A 22,633-nucleotide genomic window follows, 5' to 3' on the forward strand; every position below is an offset into this window, starting at 1 on the left:
TGCCAAAATGGAAAATGAGAAGAGCTTCCAGTAATATTATTAGGTCAAAGCACTGCTGCATTCCACTGAGCGTCCTCTGAGTCCTACAGAGGGACTTTCGTTTCCCAGACACATGAAGAGTATCTGAGTCTGCATAGGCTACATGGAAAATCAAGCTCCCTTTCCAAGAATCACACCCTGGTCTGCATATCTCAGTCACACAGCACACCACTCACTCTGTCACATGCAAGAGGCCAGTTCAGATCAATGTAAAGTAACACATAACATAGTTATAATATGTATGATTAAATATCTACTGCTCTGAGAAGTATGTATATCTATAATTATGTCTATGGTCTGCATGGCATTTAGGGGGATTTCATTTATTCATTTTGAACTTTTTATTCTAGAGGTTGTGCCTTAAGCATGGTCCCCCCCCGGGAACCCTGTAGATTCCCATGACTATATCTAATATCTAAACAGCTAAATAGCTATGTGCATAATATCATATCTCTCTCTTCAAGTGCACAGCTATATTCAGAATATATCTACAGAAGAAGCAGATCCCCTCCCTCCTACCAATTACAGATAGAACCATGACCCCTGCTGTGACAAAGGATGGTGTAATTTTCTTGTAATACAGACCCCTATAATTATAATAATGGCTGCTTTCTTTTGAAAGTCCATTACCAGAAGGAAATACCTACAAGTAGCCATCAAAGAATGATTTGAAATGTAAAGTGAGGTCAAAGCAGGTGAATAACGACAGAAGAATAGAACAGTAAGAGACACAGAGAGAGACAGGAGGGTGATTTGCTGCTCCCACTGCAGGGACGGCGACTTCATTCTAGAGCTACTTGTCTGTATGTTGTCTGATCCACGAAAACATTGAGAAGAGTTACGGTTGCCAAGCAGGAAAACAAACCAAAGAAATGTCAAATAGTGTCTCTCTCTCTCTCTCCCCTAAGGTATCATCCTAGGTCTTCTGTCAAATAGGCTTGCCGTCTCTTTAAGACTAATCTCACTAAACTGACTGTCTCCCTTCAGCTCTACAGGGTACAGCTCCAGTCCAATCCCCCAAATTACAGATGATGCTCAAGGGACAAGCGAGAGAGTACTGGAGAAAGCCCACTCATCTCACTTACCGACTTAGACAAGATCTCAGAGGCAGATACGCCACCGTAGCCCTGAAAAATGCAATACCACTATGTGGGAAATCTCATGGGATTAACATCTATAACCTGTTTATCATAAACTTTGTCCCATAGGTATGAATAATGAATCTCTTTGCTTTCTCTCCTTCTTTTTGTGTTTTCATCAAGAAGGCGAGAGCAGAAATGAATGTTTCTCACACCGCTCTGCCCCTCCACGCGCCACAGTCTGCCTGCCTCTTAACATGTGGCTGGTGCTCTCACCGCCTCCTCCAGTCACTTCAGCAGCGACGTGCGGCGCTGTGATACACGCATCGCATGCCTCCCTCTCCCCCCTCAGCCCAGGCTCTGCTCTTCAGGCTGCAATTAGGAGAGGAGAGGGACTATAACAGGAAACGTGACCAGGGGAACTGGGCTGATCTCTGTGGCCACTGTGCTGGCCTGGAAGTCCTTTGTGCTCCCCTCTGAGAAGAGAATCAGACAGGTCCACAGCCAACAGCTAACATTACTAATGCTCTTTCACCCAGGATCTACCTGTGACTTATACCTGCCTCATACGCATTGGACGAGCTAAAAAGCAGGAGTTCAGAAAATAATTAATCTCTGGTAAGTCATTCCATTCATTTATACTGTATGAATTGTTTTGTTTCTATTGTAATTTTTGTTACACATAACATTTTATAATTTGTGTGGATACGTATAAAATGTATGATTTAAATACCACATCGATACAGTATGTTGTATCTTGTTGCGTCTCAAACTGATATAATCTATTACCACAATGGACAACAGCGACTGATTTGTTAACATTAGCCCCGAGTGTAAGGCTGAACCCTCGAGTCAATTTGATACCAGATTGACTATGTTGATGTGTGCTACACTAATACTCTGTAGCCATGAGGGAGAAAGAAATCAAAAGAAATCCTGAAACCATCTGTGCATCTTGAGTTACACAATAGCGTACAACATATTGAGTCTTGTATTCTATGACGTAAGTGTAAGGTAACTCAACCTCAGATATCGTTTTCCTTTCAAAAGTAGGCAAACATAGCATTGTATTAATTTGACCTATACCAGATTTATGACAGTGTTAATAACATTGAATTGTTTCGATACTGTACATAGATCGAGATGCAGGTGCTCCAGGACTAATTGTTGAGACTTGAAATGATGACAATGAAGCCGAACATACAGCCGAACACTAGGATAGCAGTTCAACTAGTCAAATAACATCTAATGACACTGAACTAATCCTTATAGTAAATATAATGTCAAATAACTGTGGTGAAAGAGCTCAGGGAAGAGGTGTGATAGATAGACACTGTCTGTCAGACTCAGAGAACAAGTGCTGGCAGAGAGAGCCAGTGAGTCCAGTGTGATGTTGGGTGGGTGAAGCAGGGCTGAGACGGCTCATCAGTGACAGACGGAGTTTCCTAGAGGAGTGAGTAGGCAGACAGATTATTGGAAGCTGCTCTGTGATTAAAGCTGTTTTAATCTACAGTGGGCAAACACACACACCCACACACACATATTGTACGTTACTTAATTCTACAGTATCATCACAGTATTGAGGCTTGCTCGATAGTTGATCTTGGATAGACAGAACTCAACATAGTGTGTATGCTGAGTGCTTGCCTCGATAGTACCAAATATTGCTTATTTTTCGACTAATGTTACAGTACAGTATATGATTAGAGATTGCAGGTGCATCAAGTCAGGTTGTATGAATATATCCATAAACTGATGAATTGATATGGATTCTCCATATAGCTTTGTGTGCTACTTGGGGTTGGAACACAGCACCAATTGTCTCCTGCTGCCACGGCTGTCGTAGGAAAGAGCGGACCAAAGTGCAGCGTGTGTGTCGTTCCACATATTTATTTATACTGTGAAACTATGCAATATATAAATACACTGAAATGAAAAAAACAACAAACCGTGACGCAGAGATGAACACATACACAACTCAAAATGAATCACCCACAAAACCCAGGTGGAAAAACCCCTACTTAAGTTTGATCTCCAATTAGAGACAACGAGGACCAGCTCTAATTGGAGATCATCCCAAACAAAACCCCAACATAGAAATACAAAACTAGAACCTAAACATAGAAATAGAAAACATAGAAGAAGAAAAAACCCTGTCACGCCCTGACCTACTCTACCATAGAAAATAACATATTTCTATAGTCAGGACGTGATACCTGCCTACCAGCCTGTGAACTGTGTGAGTCATAGCCTACTAAGATGAATTACTGCTGAATAATGTACAGCGTATTTCAAAATACAGTACCGTATTCCTCTTTTTTTCTACAAGATTAGCTGCATTATTGAAAACTTCAGAAAAATGTCTACATGGTCATCAGATCTGACATTTGCATAGACAGCATTTAAAATGGCACAGACAGAGAAATTGACTTCCAATTATCATTGAATGGCATTCAAATGAAAGGTCAATGGACTCGCTTTGAGGAGAACAAGAAACTGACATTCTGGATATAAGTTTGCCTGTCATTTAAGAGTTAAAATGGGATTGATCCATTTGAACTAGGTATAGCTGAGGCCCTGAATGAAATACTTTACCATTGTCCGATAGCATCCTACCTAAACCAACCCATTTAACACATTGTTTAAAAATCCCATTGTTGTCTCCTTAACTCTCGCTACTGCTCAAGAAAATTGTCAGAGAAAGAGAGAGCCAGAGAGACAGAGAGAGGGGGAGAAAGAGAGAGGGGGAAGAAGACGGGGGCAGAAATTGAATTGCAGGAAGGGTGTGAGGCCACAGTAACATTAGCTTAATGATGACCCTTCATTAGAAATGGGAATGTTATTTCCCAAAGGCATTGTGTTTACACTTCCTCTCCTTGATAAAAGGCCAGACATCATGACCTCACTGGGAGGACTCACCGTAAGTACCCAGTAACAGAACAAGGAGATATTTTTAAAAATGCAATTTTGGACATAATGGGCCATCCATGACTACTAAGACAGCTGCAAACAGCGACGATTGAGGATGTCTATCTCTAAAGTATCTGGAGTTGAAAAAACGTCTCTCTCCTTTAGGGGATAAACTTCAGGGCGTGGCAGGAAGGACATCGAATGACGCACAGTTAACACATACGATTAGGAGTAACAAGACAACCATATATAGGAAAGTTTGACTCTTCACGTTATAGCACAGAGTCAATGTTTTCCAACATTTTTATTTATATTTATATATATATTTTACCCCTTTTTCTCCCCAATTTCATGGTATCCAATTGGTAGATACAGTCTTGTCTCATTGCTGCAACTCCCGTACGGACTCGGGACAGGCGAAGGTTGAGAGCCGTGCGTCCTTTGAAACACAACCCAACCAAGCCGCACTGCTTCTTGACACAATGCCCGCTTAACCCGGAAGCCAGCCGCACCAATGTGTCGGAGGAAACACCGTACACCTGGCAAACTTGTCAGCGTGCGCTGCGCTTGGCCAGCCACAGGAGTCGCTAATGCGCGATGAGACAAGGACATCCCTGCCGGCCAAACCCTCCCCTAACCCAGACGACGCTAGGCCAATTTCTCACCGCCCCATGGGTCTCCCGGTCACGGCTGGCTGCAACAGACCCTGGACTCAAACCCAGAATCTCTAGTGGCACAACTAACAATGCGATGCAGTGCCTTAGACCACTGCGCCACTCGGGTGGCCCAACAAACAATTTTTACCTGTTCTGATATATAGCTGAACACAAGATTCAATAAGATATGGAACAACAAAACATGATGAGATATTTACCTGCCAAGTTCATTACCTCAAAGGCCAAGATAAGCCTATTGTCAGTGTGGAGAATATAAGGGACTTTCTTATCTGTGCTGTATGGGGTTGTAACGAAAGTAATTTGATTGTAGTCGTTTTTGGACTTTAGAATATGATATTAAGCTATTTGGGAACATTTATGAACCATAATCCCCCTCATCTTAATATCCACTGCTAAGGGCTGGCAAAAATAAGAGTGGAATAATCCAGACAAAGGATATTATCTGGGATGGACTGCTTTAATACTTAGCTATCCTCTTGGCCACAAAGAAAGTGTCCATTAAAGAAAGTGTCCATTCAACTTTTCTAGCGGAAAACTCCCAAAAGTGCCAACCCTGCCCACTGGGCATGCCAATCAAGCTTAATTAAATGCACCTGAAGTAATAGCTAAGCAATCGAAAGACGACAAATCATTTTTGAGCCAGTAGTGTTGCCTGAGGCGTGAGTGGTCTCAATGGCCCGAATTTAATTCTCTGCTTCTCCCTTCCTTCAGATGATGAGGCAGATGACAGCACCAGAGCTGCGGATGGGTCTCTTTGCCTTGGCCCTGACCCTCAGTCTAACCATGGCTGAACATATGGATCAGAAGCCAGCACTCCAAACCAGCCCAGTTCTCCACAGGCACAAGAGAGAGTGGTTGTGGAACAACCTTTACGTGGAGGAGGAAAGGCCAACCTACTTCCAATACTATCTTGGAAAGGTATGTCGTTGTTTTACCATGTAGGTGTACTCTTGGAGGCTCAGGTAGAAAGCCAGAGAGTTGAATGAGGATATACAGTAATGATATATCTGATAGATCAGAATGTCTTATCTTAACATTGTCATCTGTTTTTCTATTTGTAGTTAAAGTCAACTAAGTCTGGTGACAGGACACACTATGTCATTGATGGAGAAGGTGCCAACACAATCTTCAAAGTGGATGATAAAGGAGACATCTTTGTCACTGAACGATTGGATCGAGAGGTGAAAAGCAAATATCATCTAAGGGCCCAGCTGCTTGATACCAGCAACAACTTGGTGGAGAAAGTGGAAGAGTTTGTGATCCTGGTTACTGACATCAACGACAACGATCCAGTGTTTACTAAATCGTTCAACGCTTCTATCAAAGAGAGATCCAAAAGAGGTACAGGAGGTCAAATCCTAGACACAAGGATGATTATGCTGGATATTAAAGAATGCTTTTGCTAAATCACGTCTCTTTATTTCTTACCTGTGTAGGAAGTAAAGTGATAGAAGTCACTGCCACTGATGCAGATGATCCAACGACTGCAAATGGAGAACTTGATTACAAATTATTAGAGGGGGGAGATTTCTTCAATATAGACAGCACAACAGGTAGGAGATGTTCATTCATTTGAACTCATACGTCATAAAGTCCATTGTGTCTTCATCTCTTTTCAATATTCTTTCCTAATAACCCCATATTCATTTATTGTTGCGTTCATGTCTCTGAAGATGAACGAGTCATGAATCAAAGACTAAATGGATGTTCTTCATTTCAGGGATTATCACCACCAAGTATGAGAACCTGGACCGTGAGACCCAGAGTAGCTATGTGGTTGTGGTTCAAGCCCAGGATCTGAGAGGACTTAAACAAGGGGGCACCGCCACCACCTCTGTCACCATCGCAGTCAGCGACATCAATGATAACATTGCCACATTTAGCAAAAGTAAGGGCAAAAAAAGAACATCCCTGACAGCTATACAGTTATAGCACATTGACAATTATTGGTCTTATAGGAGATAAACCTAAATGTGAATGATTGTTACGGAATTACTAGCAGCAAATTAGGGATTATTCCATAATGTTGTCCCTCAGAGGCTTCTCTTACTAACACGTAGTGTCTTTTTCCCTAGGTTCCTATGTCTTTAGTGTGAAAGAGGACATGAAGCGGGGACAGAGAATAGACACCATGGTACTGGAGGACAGAGATGAGATCCAGAATAAAGACCCCATCTTCACCATAGCACCTTCATCTGACACTTTTAAAATGGAGCGCAGTCAGATCAAAGATGGCAACCTCATGCTGAAACAGGTATTTCACTCATCCTAAACTGTTACGTTTTTTTTTATCACAAAAAAAACGATCCACATTTTTGTCTCTATAGTGCAACCAGGTTTAATGCTTTCCTAATCTGTCCTAAACTCTACTGTAGATATGAGCATTACCGAGTGATGCATAACACTAAACTATACAGTAGCAGAGACTAAAGAAATAAGATCATGCACTCTTTGAAGCACATATGAAAATGAATGTCCTTGAAAGACTCCTTGAAGACCATTATTAAGTAATGAAAATTAAACTACTTAAAGTATTCTGCGAAAAAAAAGTATCAGTACAGCCTGTACATTATAGATAACGATGTAGGGAATATGTGTGAGAGTGACACATTTGCTGAAGATTATACGTATAGTACATGAACTGAGTCTTTTCCTTAAAGTTCCTTAACTACTTTTCAGGGACTGGATTATGAAACCAAGAGCAGCTACACGTTCTTTGTGCATGTGAGGGAGAACCACTTGCAGTCCCCTGCGGATAATAAGGACAATCCATTGATCAAGGCCCAAGTGACCATCCAGGTGCTAGATGTTGATGAGCAGCCAGAATTCAGCAAGAGCATCTACAACTTTAATGTGATAGAGGAAATTATGGTCAATAATATTGGAGTCGTTTCAGCCAGAGATCCTGATCAAGCCAACAAGGCCATACGGTACTCCAACACATTCACATGCTACTGATGCTAGAATTAACAGCACTTTGTTTTCTGAGAGGTGATTTCCACAATGTTTCATTGCGCCCTCTACAGGTATTCCATTGAGGACAAGGACAGTCCCATTGGTATCAACCCCATAACTGGACAACTTTTCACAGTGAGGAAGCTGGATCGGGAGCTTGTTGCCAATCACATGTTCCAGGTTAAAGCTAAGGAGGAACCAAATGGTATGACATTAGCCATCATCTTTAATCTTATTAACAGCAAATACACATGTATTGCGTGAAATGTAATTCATGTCCAAAACACTTTTTATCTTAATAACTAGTATGGTTTAGGTATTTCCCAATAATAAAATAATGTTTCCCATCTCCTCTTCAGGACTGGAATCTTTTGTGAACGTCAACATACTGGTCATTGATATCAATGACAACAAACCAGAGCTGTCCATTGAAGAGATATTCGTTTGTGAAAATGATATGGCTGGCACGGTAGGATTTTTCCTAGAGTTAGATGTCATCTAAGCCATCGATCTTTAAACTTTTCTGAAAATTGCATTAAGTCTTTATTAAAATATATTTCCCTCACACAGGTGATTGGGACCATAAGTGCCACAGACAAAGATGATCATTTGCTCGCATTCAGCTTCACGTTGGCGAAGCCAAATGCCAACTTTTCAGTCATCGATAACAACGGTGAGAGAACTGATCATTTCTATGCATAAACATGTGACAAGTGGCACCTTTATTATGGCACCTTGAGCTGTGCAGGCAGACACATTCTGCTAATGTTAAGCTGTTGGTTGGTGTGAGGGCCAGTGAGGTGGATATAACAGGGACAATGTTGAGGTGAATGGCTGTTTCAGATATGTGCTCAGGATAGCACTGTGCTCCCCAGTGGCAGATGAATCAGTCTGGGCAGCGCTCCGTTCTAAAGCTATCTGACGTCTGAACGTTCTCCATCTAGTCGGGTGGAAACGAGAACAGCAACAAACCGCTGAGAGCCCCTGAAATATTCATGATGTACAAGCTCTTTAAAACCAGCAGCCCTTCATTACATATTTGGAGAGCAACAGTGACGACCTCAGAGGCACTCTGGCTGGGGAACATTTTCAGTGCAGTGCTGGGGTGGCCTGGTCCAGTCTGTGCTGCCTCGTTGGCTGCACTGCATAATGAACTGATGTGACATTTCACCATGTAATGATCATCCAGGAACATGGAACACTGGGAGTAGGCTGCACATTAGCCCAGTGCAACTAGAGAGGTCATAGCAGCGGAAGACCAGAAGAACAGTGAGAAGTTGTTCTTACATTAGTGATGACGTGCATGTCAAGGCCATATCTCTAGCTTTGATGTACTGTATGCACAACAGTACATCCTTCATAGCTTCGATTTCTGAATGGTTATATACTGTAACTCTACTGAAATGAGGCCAATCAAATTGAACATATAAAATGAGCATGCTCAGTTTCTATCAACATATACTGGCACCTAAAGCTCATGGAGATAATCATGTCTAATCCACATGGGACTAACCATGTGGAAAAGCCTAATTCCTATATCGAGGTTCGGAGCACATTCAATTATCCTGCTTTGAGGATTCGTACCTACTGCGATGTGTAAGTTTCACTTACACATAAACCCTCAGATTCAACAGTCTGCTTATTAGACCTATATCCATCCTGCCCTGCCTTTCTAAAGTCCCTCGCTACATATTCATCGTCAGACCCACTGGCTCCAGGTCATCTATAAGTCTTTGCTAGGTAAAGCTCCGCCTTATCTCAGCTCACTGGTCACGATAACAACACCCACCCGTAGCACATGCTCCAGCAGGTGTATCTCACTGGTCATCCTCAAAGCCAACACCTCCTTTGGCCGCCTTTCCTTCCAGTTCTCTGCTGCCAACGACTGGAACGAATTGCAAAAATTACTAACTTTAAACATCAGCTATCTGAGCAGCTAACCGATCTGTAAATAGCCCATCCAATCTACCTACCTCATCCCCATATTGTTTTTATTTACTTTTTTGCTCTTTTGCACACCAGTATTTCTAATTGCACATCATCATCTGCACATCTATCACTCCAGTGTTAATTTGCTAAATTGTAATTACTTCGCTATGGCCTATTTATTGCCTTACCTCCTCACGCCATTTGCACACACTGTATATAGACTTTTTTTTCTATTGTGTTATTGACTGTACGTTTGTTTATTCCATGTGTAACTCCGTGTTGTTGTTTGTGTCGCACTGCTTTGCTTTATCTTGGCCAGGTCGCAGTTGTAAATGAGAACTTGTTCTCAACTGGCCTACCTGGTTAAATAAAGGTGAAATAAAAATACAAATAAAAAAAATGAGGTAGATGCAAAAGTAAATTGTAGCTAAGAGCATTCCACCATTGGAACCAATGCTATGAAGACCCATGTAATGTATAAAAATGTCCTCCAAATCTAACCATGGCAAACCTCTAATAACTAACATTGTTTTATGTCCGCCTCTCCTAGACAACACATCTAACATAGTGCTGAAACATGGAGGCTTCAGCCTGAAGGACTCCAGGGATTATGTAATAGAAATTGGGATCAGCGATGGAGGCAGGCCTCCCATGAGCAGCATCACCTCCCTGCCTATCAATGTGTGCAGGTGTGACAACAAGAGGATCCACACCCAGTGCAAAGCAGCCCAACTCAAAATGGGTGTCAGTGTCCATGCCCTTATTGTTATACTGGTGTGCATCCTGATTATTCTGGGTGAGTCAATCTCTCCTCTACAGTATACAGCCCTCTCCATTTTAACTGGCATTCTACCACACCACTGTCCCTGATTAAGACATATTGTAAAATAGAACAATTGTCTAAGAAATAAAAAACAGAGATCATTAAACAAGGTACTTCAGCTCAAGGTGTTCTTGGGTAAAATCAAGATGTATTTACGACACAAGGACAAGCATAGGTTTTATTAACGATAAATGTGAACAATTCACCTGATGGGGGATGTGCAACTAATTTCAATCTATTGTTTGTTTATTTTTTGGGACAAAGTTGAAGAGTTTTACTTCAGTATCTGATTGGATAAATAACATTCAAGAATGCAGGACAAGAGAAGTAAACAGTGGAAGGAACGGGAAGCATTGAGCTGAATATTCTCTTTGATACTTTCTCTGCTGTCTTGGGAGAAAGCTATTTGTCATATTAGATGAGCCATGTGCCAGAGATGTTTTATCAAAAGCTCATATCTGAAGCAGAGAGCAATCGCACTTCTGCAGTAGGCTTCTACAAAAGCAGATAATGTGGGAAAAACATGAGAAGAATGGGAAGGCTAATGAGAAGATGATTGTTTCCAAAGACACAGAATGAAGTGATGATTAACTATTAAACATTGAAGTCATTATCATGCGAATCCCAAAGAAATATACTGGAGACCCATTCGACAAAATATTTTCTCACACCCGATTTAATTTGCCTCATGAAATATATATATATTTTTCCCGCTTCTATCTTTTTCAGTACTTATTAAAACCCCAAACTGTGTGACATGGATATTAAACATGTTTTCTTCCTCGTTCTAGTCATAGTGATCCTGATCGCTATGAGAAAACGGCACCAGAAGGATGCCCTGGTCACTCTGGGTAAGAGTGAGATCCATGAGCAGCTAGTGACGTACGACGAGGAGGGCGGTGGGGAGATGGACACCAACGGCTACGACGTGTCCATCCTGACCTCAGCTCGGAATGACGGCAGCATGAGCATGAGGCAGGGCCCCAGCCTTTACGCCATGGTGAAGAAACCACCAACCGCGTGCAAGGGAGACATGGCCGTGATGATCGAGGTGAAGAAAGACGAGGCTGACCATGACAGGGATGAGATCCCCTATGATACCCTGCACATCTATGGCTACGAGGGGCCAGAGTCCCTGGCTGGTAGCCTCAGTTCCCTGGATAGTTCCTCCACTGGCTCTAACCTTGACTATGACTTCTTAAACGACTGGGGCCCTCGCTTCAGAACCCTGGCTGAGCTCTATGGGGTGGATGGGTCTGAGAGAAGTGACTCCCCATATTGAGCACACTGAGCCTAAAGACCAGCAGGCAGGATGTCTCTCAGCTCTCTCAGCTCTTCCTTTGACTAAAAGCACATCGGGATTAACTTCTTCCACTAATCCGTCCAATCATAGCACACTATGATAGGGTCCACTCAAGCGTGTGCCAATTTTAAGTAATTCTCTCTTCTTCTCGTTCTTTTTCCTCTTCTTCTACCTCCTGTTCCTCCTGCTCTTACTTCTCCTTTTTCCACTCTATTCCCTTGTTATTATTATTATTTTAAAGAAATAGTGCTTTTATTTCCTTTTCTTTCATTTTATTCGTTTCTGTCACGTGAATATGACGACAAAGGGAAATAGATTTGGTGTAAAGAAAACCGTGAAACATTCCACAACTGTGCTTCATTTATTTGTTTTACATTTATTTTAGGTTTCAGAGGAGATTAAGAAAATGTGTTTTATTTTTTGTCCGATTACTCACACAGAAATCTGTATACCTTCATTTTGATTGATTGTGTTTTTTTATGGTTGACTAAACCAACTGTAGCTATGTAGAGAGGGTGGGTCATTCAGTGAGTCACAGTGGCAGTTGTCTTTCAGACATAATTACCCTTCTCACCAAGAGCTACTATTGTCCAGGGAGCCCGGCAGGAAACAATGATAACCGAAGCTCTGAAATAATTAAAGTCTATTCCTAGTTTATTTGACAGGACTCATCAACACATCAATTGTTGTGGATAAAGCCCAAGTCTCTGAGGTCCACTGTAACAAAAGTATTACAACCAACTCAGGAAATGTGAAGTAGCTCAATAGTCCTTTGGAATACCACAAAGTTATCTGAATAACTTTAACCTTTCATCCTAGAGCTATTGCTTCAACATACTGCTTCAACATCCCGCTTCAGTATTCTTCTTCAACAGAATGCTTCCACAGAATGCTTCAACATACTGCTTCAACATACTGCTTCAACATTCTTCTTCAACATACTTCTTCAACATACTGCTTTAATATTCTTCAACATACTGCTTTAACATACTGCTTCAATAATCTACTTCAACATACAGCATGTGCTTCTGCTCCATTTGCTGAAACAGCTTAAAATAATGAGGGCAATCTACACAAGATCAAGTTTATCATTATCGCCATTGTCCTTCTTGACTGAAGACATAGCAAAAAGAGAGCTAAGGTTTACCCGTTTTCATTATATTCCATTTGATTTAGAATGTGGACTGTTTGTTGTATACTGAAGCTTTGCCTACATGGGACCACTTCTCATAAACCATGGATACAATATGTGGAAGCCATCATACCACTTCCCTGTCTGGATCATATACATGGAGAGCTGGACCCCCATCCTTTTTCAAACACCAGAGTCCGCCCCTACACATTATCCAAACAAAACACTGGAATCAGCTTCCTGCACATATGTGTGTGAGGAAGCCCTCTTCCTGTCCTGTTATCTTTTAAAGTAAAGCAACACATTGCGGCCCGTTTTCCTGTTTTCCTGCCTGGGAAAAGCCTTTGGAGAGGGCAAAATAGATAGAGAACAATGTAAGAGCCATGATGGCTTTAACAACAAACACCATTTAATTTCTGTGTTGACCATCTACCAAAGATCAGTATGGTGAAACCTCGGCATACAATAGTTGCCACTGGTAAACTGTGCTGTAATGTTATGTCTCTAGTACTCCATTTCTATATAACATACCTGATCTACTTCGTTCCATGCTATTAATGATCATTGTCTGCGCACAATTCTATTCTATTTCACAAGCTCTTACTGTTTGTGATGCTCTTCTGTAAACCTTACGGCAATAAGTAACTTGGCAATACGGGATCCATGTTATCGAGATTGTGAGTACTGGAAATATAGTTGTCTACACTGTATATAGAAATGTGCCTGAATATTGATATTGGCCTCACTTCCTTTTGCGTTTTTTCAAAATTATTTTACTTGACACTGGTCTTTGTCTGTTGAGTGTAAGTGTAAAATATGTCGTTTTTTTTTTTACACTTGTAGTGTAATTGATGTGTAATTGTGCATTGATTGATGCTATATGTATGTGTGAGTCTACCTGTGTAAATACACTTCAGTGGGTGTCAGTATTGGGCACCAAAAGGAGAAGAGAAAACATTCAAATGCATTCTTTTTGTATGCAGCTAGATCATTCTGTAGGAGAGCAATATGTGCCTTGGTTTATGATCATTCTCTCGATGGTGAACACAATCTTTTCTATGGTTTGTATCCTGTAAAACAACAACTTTTTATTTAGTAACAATTTTGTATGTGTAAAATAAACGTAGCACTCAAAAGTCCAAAAAGTGAGCTTTATTGTTTCAAAAAATGCAAGAAGGAAAATAATAATATTATACTAAATGTAATTGAACTGACTAGTTTAGCATAGCATAGCTTTGATACTTGGTACAAACCATGGTCCGTTCTAAATGTTGGTTTCTGTGTTTTTCTGTAAGATAAAGAACAGTATCATAATGCCTTCTAAGCCATCTAAGTTGGCCTCTTGTAATTGTAAAGTCATTATTGTATGAGAGGGTTATCTTCAGGTGAGGCTCAGTCTTCAGATCCAACAGCAGCTACAGTCCCTGAGGTCTAGAAAGTATATGGGAGGACTGGGTGTGTGTGTGAGATTGAAAAGATAACAGAAAGACTAGGGAAAATAACTCAGTGATGTCATGCCTTAAACTCCCGGGACTAAAAGAAAACAGCCAGCAGGGAACTTCCTGAAGCTTCACATGTCCTCAAATTTTTTAAAAGGCCCAGAAAAGTGTTGGGCCTCTCGGGACCTCTGATATATGGTGAGTGCCACTGTGCATTTGGGCCTTATGAGTCATTGTTACAAGACTGAGAAAGCTATGTGCTTAAAATACTTTGCTTCGTTAGGGTATAGGAGAACAGTTGGGATCTGTATCATGGACCGGAAGACGATAATGAAGGTCTTCCTTGGAGTCTTCAAGAAATATTGCATCACATTTTCCAACGTTCAGCAGCCAAGTGTCCCTTTACAATCCTCATTTGCACTGTGAACTGAGGCCGGAGGATTGTGAACCTTGAGCAAAAATCTCTTCATTACAGCACAGGAAGTCCAAAGGGGCAAATTAGAGGGAAAATGTGTCATTTTGAATGTTTGAAGAGGCCACAATTTGGCAGAAAAAACTATTACAATTCAGTTATAACTTACCTATGGGTCAGTTTGGGCTCCCGAGTGGCGCAGCAGTCTAAGGCACTGCATCTCAGTGTAAAAGGAGTCACTGCAGTCCCTGGTTCAAATCCAGGCTGTGTCACATCAAGACGTGATTGGGAGTGCCATCGGGCGGCGCACAATTGGCCCAGTGTCATCTGGGTTTGGCCATCATTGAAAATAAGAATTTGATCCTAACTGACTCGCCAAGGTAAAATAAAAAATAAATCTGTTTCAACAGAGTGCTGAACTGAATAACTGGCAGACAGGTGTCGTTTGCCCAAGTGAACACTAGGAGACAGTAAAATGTTGCAGTGCAGATGGTAACATTTTAGATCAACGCCAACGCTTTCACAGAGAATAGATTCACTCTCTCTATTATCAGTGGAGGAACAATGTTGATTTTTAGTCTGACCGCTTGTTGATTTGCCATGATTTCAGTGTTTGCCGTCCAACATAATAACAATCACAACTAAAATTCTAAACAAACTAATTCCGAGACATACTGGAACTATGTCATGCCTAAATCATAGAACAATGATGAGCCACTGCCTTCAAACAGTCAATAATAACAAAAGCCAGGAGAATGTGATAAAATCTCTCAGGGGATATACCTTTTCCTGTCCAGTCCATACTGCTACGGAATGCAATAATACAGAGTTAGTTAGGGTACGTCTCCTATTCCTGACCACTCTGCCCATTCATACCCACGGACTATCTAACCGCTCCACCTGTTTCCTACGTCTCAGACAACCTTGCTCTGTTTGCTGCCTAACAGACACAAAGCTAAATACAACAGCTGGGAATGAATGGCCTGTTACTGGGGGAAGCAGCCAGGGCACCAATACACACACACACGCAAGCAAGCACGCACACTCACACACACAATCCCACACACACCCACACACACACAATGACACAGAGATAAAAACACAATTCAATGCTAAATGTAATTGTCTATCCCTATATTCATGGTTTTAATAGTTGTTAATAGTTGTTTTGGGGGTATTTTGTGATATGGAGTAATGAGGATAAAGGAACCCAGGTCATCTTCTCATTGTCACTACAACTACATAGATAAACATGGCTGAGGAAATATCCAATATGGCAGTCCCATTTGTACATGTCTGCATTGTTTTAAATAGACAGCTGGATGGCTGAAATTATCCCTCTTCTAATTACCCCTGCAAGACAAATTCCTCACTTAGGAGCGCGTGCAACATAGACACACTGACACTGCTGTGGTTCCTGTCGGATTAATGAGACAGGGGTATCAATTATTAACTATCAGGCCGCGACAACATCAACGCCTCTAAATTTGTTGTCACGTCAGCAACACCCCGGGGGCAACGCCCATTCGCCCGACCCGCACCCCAGCCCTTTGGATTGACAGATCAAACAGACACAGTGTGAACTGAGATGACACCAGCATCTGATCTGGAGATGTAGAGACAAACACCTGAGGGAAGAAGCCCTAGTACTGCCATACATGGTTGTTTCAGCCTCAGTGGACTAAAGGAGTTCTAATGGCTGAGATGAGGAACTAGAGGGAGTAACGGAGAAGTCCCATTACCCAATAAACACCACCAGGGGGCAATGGACTAGCTAGACCCCGAGACCATAGCCCATTCATACATACTGTAATGTCTACACCACGGTCTGTGCATCACAGCATACATCACTATGAATCATTCATCTTGTCCTTTATTTATCCAGCTAGTTGCAACTAGTTCCACAATACTCATGTGCTCCAGTGGTGCCCCAATTTAATAATAACAATAATAATACATTTGTAGAGCGCATTGACCCACGGTCAATTTCCAAATTTCATTACCTACTGGGATTGAGGTTGGTAGAGATACTCTGACATAGATACAATGGTTCTCCCTCTGTTTTTAGGAAACTATAATTTGTGGGTTCATTCAAATGTGAGCATAAATGCATGATAAACATATACATGACATGAGATCAAATATTAATACCATGCACCATGCTTGCTGAACAAATTAGCTCAATAAGATAGATAATCAATGCAGATCTTCAGTCCATATGCAGCATGTTACATTTCCTGCTGGGTGTAACATAATGAAGCTGGATTGGATGGGATCTGAAATGACTGCGCATACATACAGTGCCTTCGGAAAGTATTCAGACCTCTTGACTTTTTCCACATTTTGTTACATTACAGCCTTTTTCTAAAATTGACTAAATTGTTTGTTTCTGTCATCAATCTACACAAAATACCCCTTAATGATGAAGCAAAATTTTAGCAAATGTATAAAATAAAATAAACTGAAATATAACATTTACATAAGTATTCAGACCCTTTACTCAACACTTTGTTGAAGCACGTTTGACAGCAATTATAGCCTAAAGTCTTCTTGGGTATGACGCTACAAGCTTGGCACACCTGTATTTGGGGAGTTTTTCCCATTGTTCTCTGCAGATCCTCTCAAGCTCTGTCAGGTTGGATGGGGAGCGTCGCTGCACAGCTATTTTCAGGTCTCTCTAGAGATGTTTGATCGGGTTCAAGTGCGGGCTCTGGCTGGGCCACTCAAGGTCATTCAAAGACTTGTACCGAAGCCACTATTCATTGTCTTGGCTGTGTGCTGAGGGTTGTTGTCCTGTTGGAAGGTGAACCTTCGCCCCAGTCTGAAGTCCTGAGCGCTCTGGAGCAGGTTTTCATTAAGGATCTCTCTGTACTTTACTCTGTTCATCCTTCCCTCAATCCTGACTAGTCTCTGAATAACATCCTCACAGCATGTTGCTGCCACCACCATACTTCACCGTAGCGATGGTGCCAGGTTTCCTCCAGATGTGACGCTTTGCATTCAGGCCAAAGAGTTTAATCTTGGTTTCATCAGACCAGAGAATCTTGTTTCTCATAGTCTGAGATTCCTTTAGGTGTCTTTTGGCAAACTTCAAGCGGGCTGTCATGTGCCTTTTACTGAGGAGTGGCTTCCGTCTGGCCACACTACCATAAAGGCCTGATTGGTGGAATGCTGTAGCGATGGTTGTCCTTCTGGAAGTTTCTCCCATCTCCACAGAGGTACTCTGGAGCTCTGTCTGAGTGACCGTCAGGCCCTTCTCCCCCAATTGCTCAGTTTGGCCGTGCGGCCAGCTCTAGGAAGAGTCTTGGTGGTTCCAAACTTCTTTCATTTAAGAATGATGGAGGCCACCGTGTTCTTGGGGACCTTCAATGCTGCAGAATTTTTTGGGTATCCTTCCCCAGATCTGTGCTTCAACACAATCCTGTCTCAGAGCTCTATGAACAGTTCCTTCGACCTCATGGCTTGGTTTTTGCTCTGACATGCACTGTCAACTGTGGGACTTCAAATAGACAGGTGTATGCCTTTCCAAATAATGTCCAATCAATTGAATTTACCACAGGTGGACTCCAATCAAGTTGTAGCAACATCTCAAGGATGATCAATGGAAAAAGGATGCACCTGAGCTCAATTTCAAGTCTCGTAACAAAACCTGTTTTCACTTTGTCATTATGGGGTATTGTATTATTTTAGAATAAGGCTGTAGCGTAACAAAATGTGGAAAAAATCAAGGGGTCTGAATACTTTCCAAATGCACTGTACATGCTGAAGCCATCCCATGTGCATGCATATGTCATCTGTCTCGGTTTATTTAAGGGCTAGCCCTTCCTTACATAATGTTACATGCTTGCAAATGGCTCCTGATTAGAATTGATTTGATTTCATCTCTCTAAGGAGGAGGAGGTGGACTGAAGCAAAACGACAAGTGAAGGTCATGCAAGTGAAAGAATTTTGTTCCCTTGTTACATCCTCTCTTTGTTTCAGATTTGATCTCGCTCCTTATCCCACAACATGCTCATCTTTCATCCACAACAAAGTTACTTAGACAATGCTATTCATTTTTATTTTACTTAACTAGGCAAGTCAGTTAAGAACAAATTCTTATTTCAATGACGGCCTAAGAACAGTGGGTTAACTGCCTTGTTCAGGGGTAGAACGACAGATTTTGACCTTGTCAGCTCGGGGATTCAATCTTGCAACCTTCCGGTTACTAGTCCAACGCTCTAACCACTAGGCTACCTGCCGTCTTTCAAAAGATGATAGAGCTTTTCCATATTGGATGGCAGTCCTACATGGGAAAGAGTGTAACATAAACTTTCCCCCCTCTCGCCAACTGGAATTTATCTTCCACCTCAATGCCTTCCCAGAGTGCAATCATATGGCCTCCTGTTTTCTAGCCTTTCACCTTCTCCTTACTCACACAGACTCTCAAATAGTGTACACATACAGTGCTAAGACATTACTATTACTACTAAGAAATAAATCCTCTGCCTCATAAATCTTATTTATTCTCTCTCTCACACACACAGTAAAATCCCTCCTGTACTTTGTATACTTTTCCACACATACTTAATCCATACAAAGTTAACAATGTGATGTGATGACTGAACAGAGATTACAGATCAGATGGCCTGTGTGTGCCCTGGGCGGTCTGTGTTCTACCTGTCTCTCTCACATGTGACTCCATATGGCGTCTGTCCACAGCAGCAGCAGTCCAGCTCCAGGGAGAACAGGACATGTCATCACTAGCCATACTCCTCTGACCATATGGCCCCAGCTCTAAATCTCTGGGGAGGAAAAAGAGAGTGTGTCTAAGTCCAAAAGCTAAATCCAAATCTTTCTGTATTATGTCAACCGTAGTTGTGGAAAGGTCCCATGGTACGGACCCCTGTAGAACATAGCCTTCATAGTGGGATTAATAAATATGAAGACTATGCTATAGGTTATTCCACTGTCCTGGTTTAGGGAATAACAATGTCCTGATTAGAGGTCGACCAATTCTGATTTTTCAACGCCGATACCGATACCGATTATTGGAGGGCTTATACAGGGCGATACCGATTAATCGTCCGATTTTTTTTTTGTTTGTAATAATGACAATTACAACAATACTGAATGAACACTTATTTTAACTTAATATAATACATCAATAAAATAAATGTAGCCTCAAATAAATTATGAAACATGTTCAATTTGGTTTAAATAATGCAAAAACAAAGTGTTGGCCATAACGTAAAAGTGCAATATGTGCAATGTAAGAAAGCTAACTTTTAAGTTCCTTGCTCAGAACATGAGAACATATGAAAGTTGGTGACTCCTTTTAACATGAGTCTTCATTATTCCCAGGTAAGAAGTTTTAGGTTGTAGTTATTATAGGAATTATAGGACTATTTCTGTCTATACGATTTGTATTTCATATACCTTTGACTATTGGATGTTCTTATAGGCACTTTAGTATTGCCAGTGTAACAGTATAGCTTCCATCCCTCGCCTCGCTCCTACCTAGGCTCAAACCAGGAACACATCGACAACAGCCACCCTCGAAGCAGCATTACCCATGCAGAGCAAGGGGAACAACTACTCCAAGTCTCAGAGCGAGTGACATTTTAAATGCTATTAGCGCGCACCCCGCTAACTAGCTAGCCATTTCACATCGGTTACACCAGCCTAATCTCGGGAGTTGATAGGCTTGAAGTCATAAACAGCGCAATGCTTGAAGCATTGCGAAGAGCTGCTGGCAAATGCACGAAAGTGCTGTTTGAATGAATGCTTACAAGCCTGCTGGTGCCTACCACCGCTCAGTCAGACTGCTCTATCAAATCATAGACTTAATTATAACATAATAACACAGAGAAATACGAGCCTTTGGTCATTAAAATGGTCGATTCCGGAAACTATCATTTCGAAAACAAAACGTTTATTCTTTCAGTGAAATACGGAACCGTTCCGTATTTTATCTAACGGATGGCATCCCTAAGTCTAATGATTGCTGTTACGTTGTACAACCTTCAATGTTATGTCATAATTATGTACAGTTCTGGCAAATTAATTACAGCCTTTGTTAGGAATAAATGGACTTCACACAGTTTGCAATGAGCCAGGCGGCCCAAACTGCTGCATATACCCTGACTGCTTGCACGGAACGCAAGGGAAGTGACAATTTCCCTAGTTGTAAGAATTCAAGTTAGCAGGCAATTTTAACTAAATATGCAGGTTTAAAAATATATACTTGTGTATTGATTTTAAAGAAAGGGATTGATATTTATGGTTAGGTACATTGGTGCAATGACAGTACTTTTTTCGCAAATGCACTTCTTAAATCATCACCCGTTTGTCGAAGTAGGCTGTGATTCAATGAGAAATTAACAGGCACCGCATCGATTATATGCAACACAGGACACGCTAGATAAACTAGTAATTTCATCAACCATGTGTAGTTAACTAGTGATTATGTTAAGATTGATTGTTTTTTATAAGATAAGTTTAATGCTAGCTAGCAACTTACCTTGGCTTCTTGCTGCCCTCGCGTAACAGGTAGTCAGCCTGCCATGCAGGCTCCTTGTGGAGTGCAATTTAAGGCAGGTTGTTAGAGCATTGGACTAGTAACCGGAAGGTTGCAAAAACGAATCCCTGAGCTGACAAGGTAAAAATCTGTCGTTCTGCCCCTGAACAAGGCAGTTAACCCACCGTTCCTAGGCCATCATTGAAAATAAGAATGTGTTCTTAACTGACTTGGCTAGTTAAATAAAGCTGGAAAAAAAAAAAAAAGAAATGGCAAATCGGTTTCCAAAAATACCGATTACCGATTGTTATGAAAACTTGAAATCGGCCCTAATTAATCGGCCATTCCGATTAATCGGTCGACCTCTAGTCTTGATATGACTCTGTCAGAGCACAGGCATCTGAGTTTATGGCGCTGAAATCTGACTAATCCTTCACTTTGTCTGATTTAAAGGGACATGGTGAATTGTTGTTAAAGCAATATCTTTTGTTTACGTATATATCCCTGCCTGACACCTCAGTAAAAAAAGTCTGCCTGCTCACATCTACAGTGTACAGCAACACACCATCTGGGTATCTGTTTTGTTCTATATCCCCATCGGTGTGAACGTTCATTGTTGACGTGAAGCAAAGAATCATACACATCTTTTTCTGCCGACGAAGAATGAAGGACAGAAAATACACTTTAAAACCACAGACGGACCAGTTGACATCAACAACTAACTACACAATTATCACCATTCTATGTCACCACAGAGAGATACGCCTATGGGATGCATCTGAGAATACAGTAGGCCTATTCCTTTCTTAAAAATACCCTCACTCCTTCTTCCACTTACAGTATACCTCTGTTCTCCTTACTTTTCAAATCTACAACGACATTGCATAATCCATGATGACATTTTTAAATGCCAAGTAAACATAGTGCACCTTTTTTGCTTTTACAATAGCATGCTTTGGTGAAGGTATCCTTTCAGTGCTAATTAGGGAGACTTTGCCGGACGCAAGCAGTAGTTTTACAGGCTAAAATATTTATAGCTGTGTGTACTTGCTGATGCTACTGTGAAGATGAAAAAGGACTAGCAATGACTGAGCGGCATGCCCATCAAGCCCCCAGTCACCGCCTTACAATTCCCTTATCACAGCCCGCTGTTTAGGCTACAGCCTGTTTGTCACAGCCATAAACACTGAACAAGGTGACAGTAGTCACCAACTAAATGCGCGATCATTACCTTGACCTCCACCATTGATCCTATCTCTCTGCTCAGAATGTGTCAGCGTTAATTAAAGCTCGTCCAGGCTGTGACACTGTGACATCCAACACAAAAGCATCAGACCATTACCTGAACACCACAGGAGGTTGGTGGCACCTTAATTGGGGAGGACGGTCTCGTGGCAATGGCTGGAGTGGAATCAGTTGAACGGTATTAAACACAT

General features: G+C 41.5%; 1 protein-coding gene across 1 annotated transcript; it reads left to right on the forward strand.

Moving 5' to 3' along the window:
- The first annotated feature begins 1,409 nt into the window (after positions 1-1,409).
- Positions 1,410-13,992, forward strand: cdh5 (cadherin 5). The gene is made up of 12 exons (XM_014175529.3): positions 1,410-1,736; positions 5,417-5,623; positions 5,767-6,046; positions 6,142-6,258; positions 6,426-6,593; positions 6,781-6,959; positions 7,385-7,635; positions 7,732-7,865; positions 8,020-8,129; positions 8,231-8,333; positions 10,140-10,385; positions 11,204-13,992. The coding sequence occupies exons 2-12, from the start codon at positions 5,417-5,419 to the stop codon at positions 11,692-11,694; spliced, it is 2,286 nt and encodes a 761-aa protein (XP_014031004.1). The 5' UTR covers positions 1,410-1,736; the 3' UTR covers positions 11,695-13,992.
- The last annotated feature ends 8,641 nt before the right edge of the window (positions 13,993-22,633 follow it).

Source organism: Salmo salar, chromosome 26 (genome assembly GCF_965601325.2).
Source record: "Salmo salar chromosome 26, fSalSal1, whole genome shotgun sequence".
NCBI classification, from domain to species: Eukaryota; Metazoa; Chordata; class Actinopteri; order Salmoniformes; family Salmonidae; genus Salmo; species Salmo salar.

Bases quoted from the DNA above. Each gene is read 5' to 3' on its own strand.
- cdh5 (XM_014175529.3), top strand. From the start codon at position 5,417: ATGATGAGGCAGATGACAGCACCAGAGCTGCGGATGGGTCTCTTTGCC. The intron at 6,047-6,141 runs GTACAGGAGGTC...TTACCTGTGTAG, and splicing joins CAAAGAGAGATCCAAAAGAG to GAAGTAAAGTGATAGAAGTC. The intron at 6,960-7,384 runs GTATTTCACTCA...ACTACTTTTCAG, and splicing joins GCAACCTCATGCTGAAACAG to GGACTGGATTATGAAACCAA.